The sequence below is a fragment of the Lissotriton vulgaris genome, chromosome 4_1 (genome assembly GCF_964263255.1).
Source record: "Lissotriton vulgaris chromosome 4_1, aLisVul1.2, whole genome shotgun sequence".
Classification (NCBI taxonomy): domain Eukaryota; kingdom Metazoa; phylum Chordata; class Amphibia; order Caudata; family Salamandridae; genus Lissotriton; species Lissotriton vulgaris.
In genome coordinates, this window is record NC_141691.1 from 1,655,528,983 (window position 1) to 1,655,546,876 (window position 17,894).

General features: G+C 45.4%; 1 protein-coding gene across 3 annotated transcripts in view; it reads right to left on the minus strand.

The window, feature by feature from the left end:
* TPD52 (tumor protein D52) overlaps positions 1-17,894 on the minus strand; it is a 374,408-nt gene that overhangs the window by 102,561 nt on the left and 253,953 nt on the right. The window contains exons 1-2 of one of the 3 annotated variants that reach the window (XM_086965918.1): positions 13,861-14,566; positions 5,316-5,425 (exon numbers count right to left, since the gene is read on the minus strand). In XM_086965918.1, the coding sequence (XP_086822044.1) occupies positions 5,316-5,425; positions 13,861-14,017 (267 nt within the window). In that variant the 5' untranslated portion in view covers positions 14,018-14,566. Of the gene's footprint in view, positions 1-5,315; positions 5,426-13,860; positions 14,567-17,894 lie in introns of those variants that run through there. The other 2 variants (XM_086965919.1, XM_086965920.1) reach the window with 2 other exon arrangements.

Here is a 17,894-nt window from a genome sequence, read left to right on the forward strand (position 1 = left end):
TGTAGAAAGGTAGCCATTCATGCACAAACAATATCCTGACCATAATGCGAAGCCCTAGCACTATGGCACAAGCGTGTTTGTGTTGCCACTAAGCAGTCTAGTGTACCAGCGCATGAAGAGGGACGAGCTGTGCCATTTCTTTAAAGATATCTCCTCAAGTGACACAATCACACAGGAGTAACTTTGCTTGCTACACTGCGTTATAGCATTTCCATGTAAATATGCCTCTTAGTGACTGGTTTATCAAAAAAGTACCAAATCTGCACCCACAGAAGTGCTCCTTGAAAGGATACAAATCTACTACTTTTTAGAATTCCCATACATTGGCAGTAGTATGTTTGGAATGCCTCATCAGTCACAGGTTTCCAGACATACTACTAAGAATCACACACCCAAAAGGTGATGGGATGAACGCTTTTAAATAGTCTAATTATTGCATTCCATACTATTGTTTTCCTCTCACTGTGCCACTCCAGACAAGGATCTTGATTTAGGATTTGGCAAACGGAGTAAAGGCAGGCAGAGGACTTTACTGCCTTTACTCCACCCATCAAATTTAGAGATTGCCCCCAGCCTGGCATACATCTCCATACATTGGCAGGTTCCTGTCAATGAGCAGAAATGTTAATGGACGGCTCCATCAAACATGACTTTTCCAAAGTTTTTTATTTTTTAAAAACAAACTCACAAAGCAAGAGTTTGTTTTTTAAGTATAAACAAACCGAATGACCTCTTACACTACTGTTGGGGTAATTTTTCTTTTTTTTTTTTTACTGTAACTTACCACCAAGATTCACCTGTTGGTGACAGTTAAAAAAAGAAAGCCATCTGTCAACTCTAAATAGGGTGGAACGCTTACTTCGGATGGCACCTACTCCATTGGACCGTCAAATGAAGTTTTCTACTGACAAGTGGGCGGTCATTAAGTTTGACAGACAGGATTCTCCATCACTGTTGCAACAGAGTATTTGTCTGCTAAATTCAAAATCTGTCCCAGAGGCCCAATTCATGCAAATGAGTACTGATGCTGCTCCTCGTGGGAACAGTACATTCCGAACCTTGGTCACCTCACAAAGTCTCACAGTGGCCTACTGTTTTTTTTGTTGGGAAATTTGAGATTCACAACCCCCAAATCTCACAGACTAAGTTACGCCCCTGCACGCCATATGTGCGGCGTGCAGCCACCCCTCCATATAACTTCGGGCAATACCACTCTGCAATGAGTGCTTCGATTGATTCACACTGTCTCTTTATGGAGCTGAATACTTATTCTGGAGACTTGGTGACTCCTTGGACTGTTTCATATGTTTCAAGTGTACCAAAATGTACTACAAGCCACAAACAAACGCACTCTTCCTCTCATTTGCACCAGGAAAATGATAAACGCTGAGAGAGGTTTCAATCAAGAGAAGTAGTTATTTGTTGAATTCACGGATGCTCCACAAACAAATGTTGTGTCCTGCTTGTCCCTAGAAATCTATTACGTGTACAGAGGTTGAAAAAGTAGATTTCTAATGAACTGACAACCTTTGAATACACAGAGTTCACGAAGATTCTAAAGAGAAGCTCTAAATCTCAATTTTGCGATACAATGATCCAGAAACACGAAGCAAGGCTTAAAACAAAAAACAGGAAATCTGCTGGAGACCTTAGGATTCTCTACGGCACACTTGAACAGGGCCTGACTTCAGAATGGCATTGTGCGCGTAAGTTCTTCTGTATCCACATGCGGGCATGTTTTGCGCATCCCAAACCGGAGCTCCTTACAGCTGTTGGTGCACGGGCATGAGAAACTAAAAGCGAATTCCGATAAAATGTCTCGTTAAAGAAATAGGATGCTGAAGTGAGGTGACCTGCACACTTATGGAAAGGTTCACACCAAATCCTTACCCACCAATCTCTATTATTGCCCGTTGTTGCATGGGCTCACTCAGAAGACTGATTTTTTTTTTTTGGGAAAATCTGTTTATTAGCATAGTAGGTAAAGCAGTCACAGAAATGTCCAGTCCCGGTGGGAAACGGGGTAATACATACATAAGGTTGCTTAGAACATATAATTGCATAGTTGTCTTGATTTTTCATTTTGTTGGTGACAAGAACCGCCACATTATGGATAAACCCCGATCAAAACTATCCCTCCCCCCACCCTCAACAAACCCACCCGACACTCTCACAAAAACATATGATTGAGCAATCATTAGACTGGGGCACTCACGGTATTACAACATATGACTCCATCCGTCAGTACACATAGATGGAACGAGACTATTACAGTGATTGCGATTGGGGGGCCCCTTCGCACCTCTCCATAGCGCACCACGGTCAGTGACAGTGCATGTCAGTCCGGCTAAGGACTCATTTATCTTACATTCGGAGAGGCACCTGCATCCTCGTCCTCTCCGTCGTCCCCAGTTTCAAACATACCTAATATAGTAAACCAGTCCAGTGAAATTGGCGTTTTCCTCAGACCTCTGTATTCCTCCCGCTGCAGTGCAACTCCCTCTGCCTTGCCCCACCGCACCACTTCTGCCCTCCACAGGTCAGGGTTGGGGGGTCTGGGTGACTTCCACCTCATCGTGATGGCACGCTTCGCCAGCAACAGGGCCAGGTCCGAGAAACGTGCCGCCACGGTTCTGGTGCGTTGTGAGGGCCCCAACCCCAGTAACGTGCATTCCAGTGTAGGAGATCGGGACAGAGCGCCCGCTTTCTGGAGCGATTCATGGACCGTGGTCCAGTAGTATCCTAGTTTGGGGCATTGCCAAAGCATGTGTATTAGTGTTGCGTCCTCGGTGTCACATCGGGGGCAATTACTTTTCGCATCAGGAAACATCATATGTACGGCGTGGGGTCAGGTAGGCTCTGTGTAGGAGCATCAATTGAATGAACTTAAACTTGGGGTTCCTAGCTACTTTTTTGGGAAACTGAAGGATACGTTCCCACTCTCTATCCCTCAGGGGCCTACCAATGTCCCCCTCCCATGCTGCCCGGAGTGGTGACAGATCGAAAGCCCTACCCCTCTTAATACTAGCAGTGAGCCACCTTGTCAGATGGGCGCCTGTGCCCATCAGATAGTGCATTGTGATGAGAGGATTTGTAGCTGGTTCTCGGCCCCTAGGGGACCACTTGTGTGTGATATAGTGGCGAAGGCCAGAGTGTAGGAGGAAGGTGCCTCCAGGGACTCCATGGGTAGTTCTAAAGTCAGCAAAGGACAATAGGTGCTCTTCCGCAAACAGGTCACCTAGGTGTGACACTCCCGCGTCATGCCATTGTTCCAGCGAGTCCGCCGATAGAGTCCCCGTGGCCAGCGGGATACCCAATAGCGGGATCGTGGGTGCGTAGGACGACCCAGGGGACGTATACTTTAATGCCTTTCGCCAGTAAGTTATCGCCAGTTTGAGGAGAGACGGGACATCCCTCGGTATAACTGAGTTGGCCAAAAGTAACGTGTGTATTCTCCTTAATGCATGCTCCCTATCCGTCATATTGATCTCCTGAAGATTGCGGCCCGCTACCCAGAAGGCCAGCCATTGTAGTTGACACGCATAGTTGTAGGCTCTAAAATCAGGCAAACCCATGCCACCGGCGCTAGAGGGGAGCTGCAGCTTGGACAGACCTATACGCCTGCGGCCGTGCCCCCACACAAGTTCAGTGAGTAGAGTGTCTAGGGTCTTAAAGGTTGCTGCCGGGATCAGGTGTGGTAAATTAGTGAAGTGGTAGAGAAGGCGGGGGAGCATCACCATCTTGGATATCGCCACTCGGCCGGGTATAGAAAGTGGTAGTGTGAGCCAAAACTGTATCTGCGATTTCAGTGCTCTGATGGCCCTCCCAAGGTTACCGTCGAGCATCTTGTCGGCTTCCCTGTAGATCTGCATCCCCAGATATCTGAAGGTGGTTTCAGCTATCCGGAACTCGTGGGGGGCGAAGGGTAGCGGAGTAGCCAGATCAGCTGCTGCAAATGTAAATCCATATGATTTGGTTTCGCTTATGGTCAGGCCTGAGATCGACCTAAAGTCCTCAAAGACCTGGGCAACAGGGCTCAAGTCGCCCCTCAAGTCCCGGAAATATAAGATAATATCATCCGCGTAAGCGGACACTATATGTGCCGTCCCATGTCGTAGAATGCCATATCGGGGGGCCATTTGGCGGAGCCTACAGAGCATCGGTTCAAGGGCAAGGACGAAGAGGAGGGGGGAAAGTGGGCATCCTTGTCTGGTGCCCCGTGCTATAGCTATAGGAGCTGATATATGGCCTGAGGTGCGCACTCTAGCTGTGGGGGCGGTATACAGCAATCTGACCCAAGCGAGGAATTCGGGTGGAATCCCAAATTTCGACAGTGTGTCGAACATATAGTCCCATCTAAGGGAATCAAATGCTTGTTTCAAGTCCAGGGATATGCAGCCTTAGGAGCTCGTGTCCACACGGTCACCGAGCATAAGCTGGGCTAATCGCCTGAGGTTCATGGCTGTATTGCGGCCAGGGACAAAACCACATTGCACTCAGAAGACTGATAACTCTCTTTGTGTATGACTGACAATTGGAGAAGCATTCCTGAATAGCTCACATCAAGGAGTGGCAGCCAGGGTAGAATTTGTAAGTCACAGAAGCCATTCACATGGTGGGTACTCTTAAACTATTCAAAAACAGCATAAAGAGCTGTATCTGTCAAAACCCACCCATCAACGTTTTGTTAGACAAATATCTTAAAAACTACTGAATATAATAAACAAACTTCAAAAAGGTAATATTTTGAGTAAGGTTCTGTTAATGTTTTTTGCTGTGGAAGACAGCAAAAGTTCCAGTAGGACTTAAATTGGGAAATGCTACATTTAAATCACTCTGAAAAGACCTAGAGGTAATTTATGTGGAAGAAACTAAGCTGTGCGCGTCAGGTAGCGGTTAAATGGCCTGAAGGCTTTTCAAACTGCAACAAAGATAATAGTACATCAAAAACCCACTTCTTCTGGGAAGTTGATCTTGCCCATACCTACGACTGGCAAGTCTATAATATAAATCTATTTCAAGAATCCTTTAGAGAGCCATTAATGCTAAACCATCTACCTGTAGCATAACTCTTCTCACCAGCCCTTAGCATGAATACCATGGTAGCCCTCAGGAAGATTACCTTACTAACAGCACACAAAGTGACAATTTGTGGATGAATAAAAGTGAGCAAAATAACGCAGCTCACATTGGGTTCATGAAAACAAACAGATAAAGTGTAAGTATTAATTTTTCGCAGAAGAAAAAATAAATGAAGATTAGGTTCTAAAACGATTTACGATTTAACATGATATTTCAGTGAAACTTTTTTTTACCTTTTCTAACTCCTTTCTAAGCTCTTCCTGCTCCTCCTCTGACAATGTTTCGGGTGTATTTTGTTTAAAAGCATCATCCCCAACAGGTATGCTCCCAGTTATTGGTGAACCTTTAAAATAAGGGACAGTGTGTTAAATATGCTTTCAAAATAAGTCAAGATACAAATAAAATATGGAAATGAACAAACAGATAATCAGATTTCATCCTGAAAAAATTAAGCTTTAGTGCGTGGTTTTCATACATGTTTTGCCCAATCCAGCCCAGTAGTTTCTGGAGAAAATACCAACATTATAATTCCATTTTAGGATCCAATACGCACCAGCAGTGCCAGTACAGTCGTAGAATCAGGGGCAGTACACCACGAAGAACCTCAGTATCAGAAACACCCAAAAGGAAATGTACTATCCGTATTCCATCATTCTGAGCACCATGTCCAAAAAAGCTTCCTATATAGTTTCCATTAACGTTAGTTTGTTCAACAACAATCAATGAGAGCTCATTTACAATCATGCGAAATACTAAAAGCCATCTTCCTACACAAATGATCAGTGCCAAAGGATACTGCTTCAGATGAGAGACACAACAACAAAATGATCGCTAATTAAAGAGTTATTTTTGGTATGAATTCTGGAGAGGTATGTGGGAGCTGCTAGAAAGCCTGATCTGTACCACCTATCCCTCACATGGATAAGCCATGATAATAGAACCATGAAATATATTTCAGCCCACATGCACGGGAATACATGGAACGTACAAAATGGATAGTGCAGAAGGTTCAAAAACTGACTGGAAGGCTATTGTAGAATATCCCTTAAAATCAATCTATCCAACCTCCCCCCCCCCCCCTCCTCCCCCCCAAGCGTGCACTAGCTAGTTGGTATATTCTTCCATCTTATTTCACAAATGGGTAGTCAATAAAAATACACAAGTAAAAAAATACAATGATGACGTTTTCAATTTGCTTTAATTTTATTTAAAATGTTCAAGACCTTAAACGAATATCTGGGGTACTACTTAATCAAAAATATAAATTAAATAATAGGTTCTTCCTCTCTTGGCTACCCATTAAAACATTAGCACTGCCACACAATTGGATCGTAAGAGTCATCGACCATCAAGTTATGATACAGAGACACCTTGAAGGGTGTGCATTTACTGATGGTGTTATGAACTTCATGAGAAAATCATGTGTTGACAGTATCAATATGCTCCACAACTGATAAATGGGACCACTTGGGACTACAGGTAAGTAGTTTAGAAACAGCAGTCTGCTCTTCTTAGATGCACTTTTGTGAGTCTACAAGATGTCTTGAATTTTCTGGCTATACATATTTTCTGCAGGTTGGAGATCTCTTCTAACAGTCATGGGTCATGGAGGTATGAGATAATTAATATGGTTAGACCAGACACTAAGGATGATATCTGTTATTCTTGGGGCAAGCAAAGCAAACAAATACAAACCGGTTACTGACACACTACCAGCAACTGCTGTCAACAGACTAAAGGTCATTCTACAAAATGAAAGTTATGTGGGGCAAGCAAAGCAAACAAATACAAACCGGTTACTGACACACTACCAGCAACTGCTGTCAACAGACTAAAGGTCATTCTACAAAATGAAAGTTATGTACTAAAAGCTGCATCCGGAAAATGGTTAAAATGGAAACACAAATGGTTTCAGTAAAGATCAAGTGCTAGTCCGCATACTGGTGATAAGTCATAACACATAATAGCTGCACCTGGCTCATCTCAGTAAGTTATTGGTATGTCCTACAGCTGACCCGTTCTCTTGCCTAGAAGGGCATGTCTCACTCTTGCTTTACGCCACCTCACTTGTTCCTTTGGAGTGTGTTTGGTGAAATCCTCTGGTACAACCCAGAAAAAGACGGTGTTGACAGGGTGAGGTATATGCTGGTATAGTTCCCACGGGTCACAGAGTTCCTCTGGGCGCCTTCATCTCCCAATGTCACATAACTACTATCCTGGTGGCATGATTTATGGTTGGGGAGTGCAGATGTGGTTCCGAGTGGTTGTACCTCGCTTTTTGCTTCAACATTAATCAGAAAGGTCTCACAACATTCCCCTCCATTGCATGAGTCCCCCTTTATGCGAAGCAACTTGAGGGTGTTGGCCTTCGTTCGTGCCCATGTTAGTGGCATGGTTAGCCGACGTCCGAGATTAGGGGTGCAGATGCCTTCCAAGCCCTTACCACCGGTCTTTTAAATAGGACAAGGGCAAGGCCAATGAGTCTGTGAAGCTGTCTATCACTCTTCAGACGAGGACGTAGCCCCAGCAGACAGGATTCAGGTGTTCGCGCAAGAATGTGTGCTGCAAGTTCAGCCAGCACGCCAATAACCGTTTGCCAGACTGGATTTAGCATCGGGCAGTCCCATACCATGTGGTAGAACCTAGCATGTAGTAGTTTGCACCAAAGGTATTCGGACGACAGTGCTGGGAACGCCATCACGTCTGAAATTATGCAGTGCAACGACAACATGTGCCTTACACCAGTGTGCTTCACCTAGTGCATAATGACCTTTTCAATGATTTTCTAATGACTTTTACCCTGCTGTTCAAATCACCAATGTGCCTTCCCAAGTATGTATGTTTGCATGTGTGCATAACATACATGTTTGACAGAACAAAAATACAACTTGTGAATCACAACAGGCTTCCGGATATATTGTTTAGGGCTACCTTGGTCCTGACACAGGCTGCTTGATCCATACAACCAAATATACATATATGATGGCAGTAACATGTACACTAGATTGGTGACGCAATGGCTATTATTACCCTTCAGCCTTCAGGAATAGTACTACTATGGTACCAAAGTGTTTTTAATCTTAACAGAATGAATTTAGTTAACATTAATTTACATGGTGACACCCAAGATAATTTTATACTATTTATCCCTACATTAATCAAGAGCTCCAAGACCATTGATTGCGCTCACACAGATGTATCATCATTCTGGGTGAGGAGTCCAATGATAAGGTGTTTGTGGGGGAGGACCCATTAACAACCTTATGAGGCTGTATTGGCAGGGTTATGGAATCCATTCTGTTATTCTAACTATCATTGTATTGGTGTTCAACGTATGGATGCATGAATATGGTACTTCTATAGAGCAAACATATCCAAAAAACTGCTGAAGACTGTATACAGTCAAAGTCAATCATAAAGGCAATGAGTACGATAGATGGAGCAGGGCTGAGAACGGTTAATGCATTGTGTGTAGTGTTCTTTGAAGAGTCTTCAATTTTTTCCTAAATTACAGCAGCAATGTGGCGTTCCAGATGGATATGGGGATGTTTTTCCAGATCTTGGGTGCATGGATGAAAAAGGCAGTTTTTTGGTTTTTTTTGTATTTTACATTCTAAAGTTTGCAGTCTGATCGTGCCCTGGCTGGGGGTGCACAGAGTTCCACCAGAGGTAGTGAGCTTGTCTGCAAGATAAGTAGGGGTAGTGGTCATGATAATGCTGTAAATGATTCTGCTGGTTTTGAAGAAGGTGCAGGCTGACAAGGGGAGTCAATGGAGTTCCATCAGGATGGGGTGATGTTATATTTCTCCAGGTTCTGGATGAGACGTGCTGCAGCGTGTAGGGAGCCCATAAGTGGTGCGAGTGTGGCGTCTGGGAGGCAATGGAGTAGGGTATTACCACCATTAACATGCAAGAGTAGGAGTGCTAGAACATCAGTTCTGAAGTCACTTCCTGGATGCAATGGCCTGACTTTCTTTAGAAGAGCTGGTACCAGGCCGTCTTTATTTTGAGAATGTGTTCCTTGATGGTGAGGCTGGTGTCCATGGCCAATCAAAGTGACTTGACAATCAGTGAACAATGGGTTTCAAAGCTGTCAAGCCTCATGTCACTGAAACAGGTTTGTACCTGATCTTGTTTATTGTTCTTGGCAAATAACAAGAATTCAGTCTGTTTGGGTTGAACCTCAGGTAGGCACTCGACCTACCAGTCGCGATGAGGTGCAAGCAGTGCTTTAGGTGTTGGATGTCTAAAGAAGAAGAGACTTTCCTGCAGAGTGGTGTACAGCAAATATCCCCTTATGAAGACATATCAGGGCCACTTTTAGTTTGAAGAGCAAAGTAAATCACAGTCGGTATAAGGGATAAGAAGTTGATCAGCCTCAAACACCAATGCAGTACTGAGGAAGATTTCTTGGACTGAGATAGCTTCCACAGAAGTGGTGGTGTGGTCAATGTCTGAAGACATGGATTCCGGTGGCATCAGTGCCAGAACCATCAAGCCCTAAGTTTTAGACCCACTTGTTGGAGTCAAAAGGAACCCAGAGTGGAAGGGGAACCCTAAAAATGTGCATCCCGAAAAGCATCTACCCAAGAGTGATCAGGGATAGAGTAGGAACTCCAGATAAAGCTTCTTAATAACCAAAATTGGCTCAGATGAAGAGGCTGGTGCCACAGAACAGCATTGTCAAATCTCTCAAATATCCAGAGGATGGGGCATTTCCTGGATAATGAAAAGGAAGATTTGTCATTCCTATAGTTCTTCTTGTGCATTTCAGAGGATCCTTTTGAAGCATGGAGACGAAGAAATTACATTTGAGGGATCACAATCCAGCCCAAGGCACTATAAAGAGATTGCTGTAAGTGGATGTCCAGGTTTGACATTTACGCCATGTAAACAGTGCTTAAACCCAAACACCAGAGGGGGTGACATTGACAGTTGTCTCCTAAACAAGTTTCATGGAAATATAACACCGTCTGTAAAAACTAAATGAGAGCTCTGGGCACGTCTGTAAGGTGAAGAAAAATAAGAACTGAAGCCAGCGAGCTAGGCAGTGCCCTATAAAGGCCGATGTTGTTACTGCAGTTGTGGCTCGGTCTGTCCCAGAAGTTACATGTCACACCTGGCGGTGCTGAAAAGCTTCTACTTGGAGAATCAGTCTAGCACCTGCATATGTTCATCAGGTGGGAATCTGCATGAAGACGTATCCATTGGAAAAGCTACTTTATATCAGGCATCGCTTTAAAAAAGGTGCATCTGCCCCTTCATCATAAGTACCCCACTGTCTAGAGAGGGCCTGCCGGCAGCATGAGGTCTTTAGGATTACAGTCACTGCCAGGAAGACAGCAGTAGGCAAACAGTTCCCTAGATACTGATCAAGCGGCAAAATTCCTTAAAAAAAATGTTTTTACTCTCCCAGGTTTAGCGTCCAACATGGAGTCCCAAAGTCTCTGGTAACCTGTAACTAGCCTGTGGAACTTAATAAGGCTGGAAACGAGTCACATGCTATTATGAAAATACATAAAAGTTGGTTACATTGTTGCAGCGTGTACGGCCAGTTAGATGAGATTCAAGAAAGAACAGAGAAAGATGTCTAACCACTGTGCCAAACCAACTTAAGACCAGTGGCCGAAGTGGGGGGGGAAAAGTAGAATAAATGTGGGAGGAGAATCAGAGGGCGGGATAACCTGAAAATTGGGTCCGTGGGCGGTGTCAGAGGTGTGGCCAGAAAGAGCAAAACAACCCAATTATTAGTATTGGTTTGGCATTTCACTGACCGGTTACAGCTTTTTATGTTAATTAATTAAATCAATGGGTACACCTGTTTATTTAAGGTTTAATAGGAGTTATTGAAATTAAAACACATTCACAAAGTGGGATACGTTTCCAATCACAGAATGTCCCAAATACAATTAAAAGTAGAATCACAAGACATTTGTCTCCAAGCCACGCAATTTCTGTCAAGAGCACTTCTCCTCCCTTTTTCCACAAGAGCAGTTCAAACATGAATGGCAAAATATCCTAGTTTGACAATGATTTCCACATAATTAAGGCTCTGCCATATTTGCTTCATAATATATTATCAGTTGCATAATCTGATTATTTTACCTAATAAACTGCAAGTAGCCCAAACGGACCAAAAGTTACTAAAAAATGTAACTTGTGTTGCTGCGAAGTTGAGGGCACTTTGCAAAGGTTGACTGGTCACCTTTCTCGCTACTGCATTTGTATGAGACTCTGGCAATAATTAGCCAACATCTTTGCAGAGACTTCGCATGTGTAAAAATGTCAAAATAATAAAGTATCAGTAAATGTACTGCATTACGCTGCAGCCTTTTTTTTGCTGCATGATTTTGTCAACACTGCCACATAAATGTGTCCTCCATTGCTGCATAATTCCAATTCACCCAAAGCAGGCAGCATGTTAAAAGTGCCTGAGCATGAAGCAAAGAGACCGTGAAGTTTCACTTTTAACATGGGGAAAAAGTGACATACAGGCAAAGCAAGGGGCTTGTGAATAAACCCCTTAGTTTGTTGTGCGTGTTAATCCTGCATTGACGATATCTGGTGAGTTGCACTACTACAGCTGAAACAAGGCCAATTGAGGTACCAAAGGATGAGGCGGACTGGCCTCAAGGTTCCTGTGACCTTAGTGACAAAGTCCCTGTTGCTCTAGGTGTCACTTCTGCTCCAGGGTGCACTGCTTCATAGGCCTGCCCTCAAGACTGGAGGTGAACTTCAGTATGGATTGTGGTGGGCAGGTCTTCAAGATTAACGCCCATTTGCCACTGCTAGGGTCCACCTGCTGATGCTAAGACACCAGGGCTTCTAAGGTCTAGCATGGGAATGTGCTCCCTCAGGAGAGTAGTCTGGTGGACTGGACATTAAGGCTGAACCTGGTTCCCCAGCTCCAAATTCGGCAGCTTTAGCCATAGTGCCACGTCCTCTCCCCCCACTGACCACCAAACCACTCCGCTGAGAGAAAGTCGCACTGCTTTCAGCTAGAACCCAATTGAGCCTGGCTATAAACACTTTGATGCGACTCAATTCAAATTAAGTACTAGACTAGAGTAATATGCTTCCCGGAAAAATAATAAAGTAACAACATCCAGGAAAAAGCAAACACTCATAGGGAATGCAAGATTAAGTAAGCGCTTAACCACTGTGGCAATTCCGCTGTGGTGCGGCAGTTTAAAGGAGTGGGCTGGGCCGCATCGGCCAACGGACGTGCGCCGCAATATGAAGGGAGTACTAGCGATGGCCGTTGGCCGACGTACGGAAGGGGGTAAAGCATATTAAGTGTAAGCAGGAACAACATGGTTTACCTTAAGGCGTTTACACACAGAAATCAGTGACTGTTTTTGTCTGAAGAATTAAGCATGTAATTACAGGGCCTTAAGGAACCTGTTTCAATGTCCATTGCTTATATTCTTACAAAACTTAAACAGTATGGTTAAAAAACGACCATATCCATGAACACAGAGCCGTTGTACACATTTTAGAAGCTAAAATATGGAAAACAGCTGATAAGGATCACATTAAACATTTTCCAATCCGCGCATCAACCAGGTATTGCAGTACCTCCAGGAACGATGCACTTCTGCACACAGGGGTAGGGACAACCTTGTTCAAAAAAAGACAAGAAAACTAAAGTAACGCTTCACAGGCAAACTCTGTAAAGTGGAGCGAATGTGTTTGGGCATGAATAAAACCAATCTGGCCACTTTGCGACTTCTCGGTGTTGCTTTATTAAGTGATTTGTTTCTTTTTCGTATTTTTAACCTTTTTTTCTCTACGTCCCAAGGCTCCACTTTGAAATAGAAAAATGTCAGAAAAAAACAGCACTTCCAAGAACAGGGTTTCTTTTTTGGGGATCCATTTCACAGGAGAACGAATGAAGTAAAGGAGAGGAAAGAGAGGGTAAGAGCCATTTTTGAAGTCATGGTTTTCAGCAAGAGAGGAGGAGTGAGACAAAGTCAGGAACAGCTGGAATAAATGGAAGAAAAGGGAGAAATAGGGGGGGGCAGCTGACAGAGTAGGTTAAGTGGACACTGTCCTAGTCTTCCCTGGGCAAGAATGAAATAAGTCCTTTTACTTCTCTGCCCAACCCGCCAGTCTCCGAACGGCCACGAACGGACGACCCTTGTCTATAGGCCTTGGGTAGTTCTGCCATCCTGGGAAGCATTTTTAAAATAAAAAAAAGTAGGGGAATGGATTCTATAAAATGTAAAAAGTCGGGGCTCGCTGTACCCTGCCGATCCCACCCACTTAGACCACTCCCTAAAACCCAAATACAGATTGCATAATGTAACAGAACATTTTAAGAACCACCTCTCCACTGACAGAAAGGCTTTTTCTTGAAGATTTACTTGAAAATTAACAAGTTACTGGAAACAAAGATCGTTCTAAGCTTTAACTGGATACAGGAAGACTGCTGAGAAAACAATTCGTACTATATGAATCAAACATTGCACATCCTTACTACTTGCAACTAGGATTGTACTGTGCATAAAGCAATCCTCACGTACGGTTAAAGACATACAGTCAAGATTCAGAAAATGTTGGTTTCTGCAGTGACTGGGAAACTTGACTGAATATCACAATTCCCATAAATTAATTAAGTCAACCCAGTCCACAGAAACCTATTAATACCTTTAAAAATGAATCGGACATGAAATATTTTTTATGCATACACATATGGAGTCTTAAAGCATATCACAGGTGCCTGCCTTATTTCCCTTGCGCCTGACTTTACATGAGCGACAGACAGACAGCCTTTACCAGAGCGCTGCAGACTCGGTGACCCGGGCGGCGTCAGGTTTTCACCAGGTGACAGGAAAAGGTAATTCCGATTCACTCCGCCGTCGAAGTCAAAGGGCGAGTGATAATCCTCCAGGTCCACCTCTCGGGAATCCATTGCGGGAAACCCCGAATGCATGGCCCCGTCAACGCGAAGGCATCCCGGTGCCGCATCCACTCTGCTCGGGCCCCCGTCTCTCCCTGCGCGCGCCTACCCTGGCCACCTCCATCCTACAGGGGGCGCTCCAACACCTGCACAAACTGCGCCATGCTTTACCAGGTCCTGCGAAAGTCCATGCCTCCGAACCCCCGCTTAATAAATAACTTTCCCGCGAGTGCCCCCTCCAGAGAAAGTCAAGCTCCACAGACAGTGCGTTAATTTTTGTAAACCATCGACAGGCCGTGTGGTCTCGTGGTACCGCCGTGGAAACAAACAGGCTTTCATACAGGACGGAGGCCCCGCCGCTAAATGCAGATTGGCGCCCCAGCCGGGGCAGCGTGTCCTCGGCAGAGCAGCACAAAGCACGCCCCGTCATTACATAGAAACATGTCAGCTGATCGAGCCGCTCCAGGATATCCTTAATCTTCTAGGATGCGGAGGGATTACGAGGCACTAATAGCCGCCGTGCCTGCCATCTGTACAGCTCCCAGCGCGGCAGAGGCACTCAGCATAGATTGCAGCAGGAATACTGGCCTCGCCGAAGCAGCTTCCTAAACCCACCCTACCCCCCGCGGCAGCTTTACTCAGGCGTGTATCCATTCATTTGTTTGCTATTTTATACAGCGCGGCCTTGACCCAGAAGCTTTAAGTGGGAAGAAAAAACTGGGGAGTCACTCGAAGGGTCGTGGCCAGTGTAATTAAGGGCGTGGCTTAAAAACACGTACACTGAAAATCTGTGCTTAGGGTAGTGTACCGCCCGACTTGTATTTTGCTGTTTCTGTCATTGCACTCAGTTATATGACACAAGAAGTAACAGCATACCTACAAGCAGGCCCGGTTCTAGAGGATGGGCCGGGTGGGCCAGGCCCACCCAAACAAGAGCCTGGCCCACCCAAACATGAGCATTGCCACTTGCAGTGAATCTGCCACTGATGTACAACAACAATAAAAAAAGAAATCGGATAACTGGTGATTTATGATCTCTGCTGCAGAGCAACCATTTGTCTGTTAGTAGTTTTTAAATGCAGATACACTGAATTTTATGGGAATAGCTCAGTGGGTTACTGCCTTTGTCAAAGATATCCTTGTGTTACGTGCAGTTCAGAAGTTACTATCCTAACATAGGACAGTGACCTATGAACGGTCATCAAAGAGCTGCAAACAAACTTCGCTTTTTTATGTTGTGATATAGTTAGAACTTCTTCAGCCTTTCATTATTCTAATGGTAAAAAGAGTTTGTTTGGGCAGTAATCCATTTTTATCAGTAAAGCCAACCCCCCAATCACTGGAGTACTCTTTAAATCCTAAATGTGGGCTTCTCCAGATCAAACCCTCGCAAAATATATTGCCCGCCACCAGTATGGATGACATGTGATTTCTACACCTTGTAATCCTCATTGGTTTACGTGACATTCCCTGTAGACTGATTTATTGTCTCTGTATAACGTGTGCTGTTTAGTAAAGTACTGTGACACCATACACTGATATGAGTAGCGCTATACAACAAATGGAATGGATATGAGAGAGGGGCAACGGAGAGAGAGGGGCACTGGTGGAGGGTGGCAGTGAGGGAATCCAAGGAGGATGTCAAGGGGTGGGGGTATCTACAGAGAGATGAGGGGCGCGGGTGGAGGGGGGCAGTGAGGGAAGCCGAGGAGGAGGTCACAGGGTAGGAGGAACTACAGAGAGATGAGGGGCACTAGTGGAGGGTGGCAGTGAGGGAATCTGAGGAGGAGGTCATGGGGTTAGGGGGCTACGGAGATATGAGGGGCACTAGTGGAGGATGGCAGTGAGGGAAGTCGAGGACGATGTCATGGGGTGGGGGGGAACTACAGAGAGATGAGGGGCACTAGTGGAGGGTGGCAGTGAGGGAATCCGAAAAGGAGGTCATGGGGTGGGGGGATTTACAGAGAGATGACTGGCACTAGTGGAGGGTGGCAGTGAGGGAAGCCGAGGAGGAGGTCACGGCGTAGGAGGAACTACGGAGAGATGAGGGGTACTAGTGGAGGGTGGCAGTGAGGGAATTCGAGGAGGTCATCACGGGGTTGGGGAAACTACAGAGAGATGAGGGGCCCTGGTGGAGGGTGGCAGTGAGGGAATCTGAGGAGGAGGTAATGTGGTTGGGGGGCTACGGAGATATGAGGGGCACTAGTGGAGGATGGCAGTGAGGGAAGTCGAGGACGATGTCATGGGGTGGGGGGGATCTACAGAGAGATGACTGGCACTAGTGGAGGGTGGCAGTGAGGGAAGCAGAGGAGGTGGTCACGGGGTTGGGGGAACTACAGAGAGATGAGGGGCCCTGGTGGAGGGTGGCAGTGAGGGAATCTGAGGAGGAGGTCATGGGGTGGTGGGGGGAACTACAGAGAGATGAGGGGCACTAGTGGAGGGTGGCAGTGAGGGAATCCGATGAGGGGGTTAGGGGGGAAACTACAGAGATATATGGGGCACTGGTTGAGGATGGTAGTTAGGGAGTCTGAGGAGGAGGCCATGAGGGGGTGGGGCTACGGAGAGATGAAGGGCAATGTTGGAGGGTGGTAGTTAAGTTATCTACAGAGAAAGAGGTCATTGGTGGTGCTCCAAAAACGACTTTCACACCAGCACTAATGTCGGCCCTGTCATGGCCTTTCTGTTTTCGTTTATTTAATTAACAGTCAGATGATTAGGACAACTGTGGAGCATACTTTAAAGTGCATGCAAATTACATTTACTGCTATATTCAATGTTTCAAGTTTGAAGGTGATTTTACTATTGTTTTTTTACTGGGAATAATGAAAGTGGAACCAAACGGTGGCCGATATGGGGCCCAAGGTCAGCTGTGAGATAAGGTGCAATGGAGAGGGTGGTAGAAAAGTGGATAATCAAGCCTGTAGGGGAGTGTGCTGCAGAGTCAGGGGTCAGGTGGAGGTAGTAATGAAGAGGTTTTCTCTCCGAAGGCTCGCACAGAGGGAGCCTGAGTAGTGTACTTGCCTGTTACTCCCGCCTTAGAAACCTCCTCTTCCCATCAAAGGGACATTACATGAATAACGTAATAACATTTAGGAAGAGACTTGGAAAAGAGTGCGTTTTACTGGGCCTTGTAAGACTAAGGAGAGATAAAGGAGGGCCCAGAAGCAGGCCTGGCTAGATATATAAGCGATAAATCGGGCCAGCAGTGGCCCACCCGAATGCACCCTTGGCCCACCCAAATAAAAATTCCTGGAGCCGGGCCTGCCTACAAGAAGTCAGGACTATTGGCTTTGTCAATGGTTGTTGGTTGCCTAAGATAAATAAGCTGCAACCATGGCTTGTGTATAATATTGAAAAAGCTTACACTTAAAGCCCTGGTGACCCACGACAATGTTGCTGCTCCCGACTCTCAAAAGTAGAAGGGAAATCCAGAGAGAATTATTCTCTTTAAAGGATTTCCCTTCCCTAAGCTCTCATGGCATGATGTCACGCCGTAACTTCTCCACTAGTGAGCAGTGTGAGCAGCGCACATCGATGTGCCGCTGTCACTGCCGTCTGGTGTATGCAGGTAAAATCACAAGTCATCTATCTGCCTACTATGCTTTTATAGTGTGGACGCCTATTATACTCATAGTCCCCCTAGTTTGAATTAGGGCAGGCATTCTAGAGCCTTGTCATCGTGTGACCGAAGGGGACACCATTTCTAACAGGAGTGGCCTACGCAACTGTGCTCAGAGGCAGTGCACAGATGTTTGGCAGACTAATCAAAGTCCCCTTTTGCCACAACTTCCCTTAGTAATGGGGCCAATACAGACCACTCTGAATCGGTAACACAAGAAATGGAATACTATGGGATGCGTCACACTCATTAAGGGACATAATGATCTAGACAACCAAGAAGCTTAGGCTA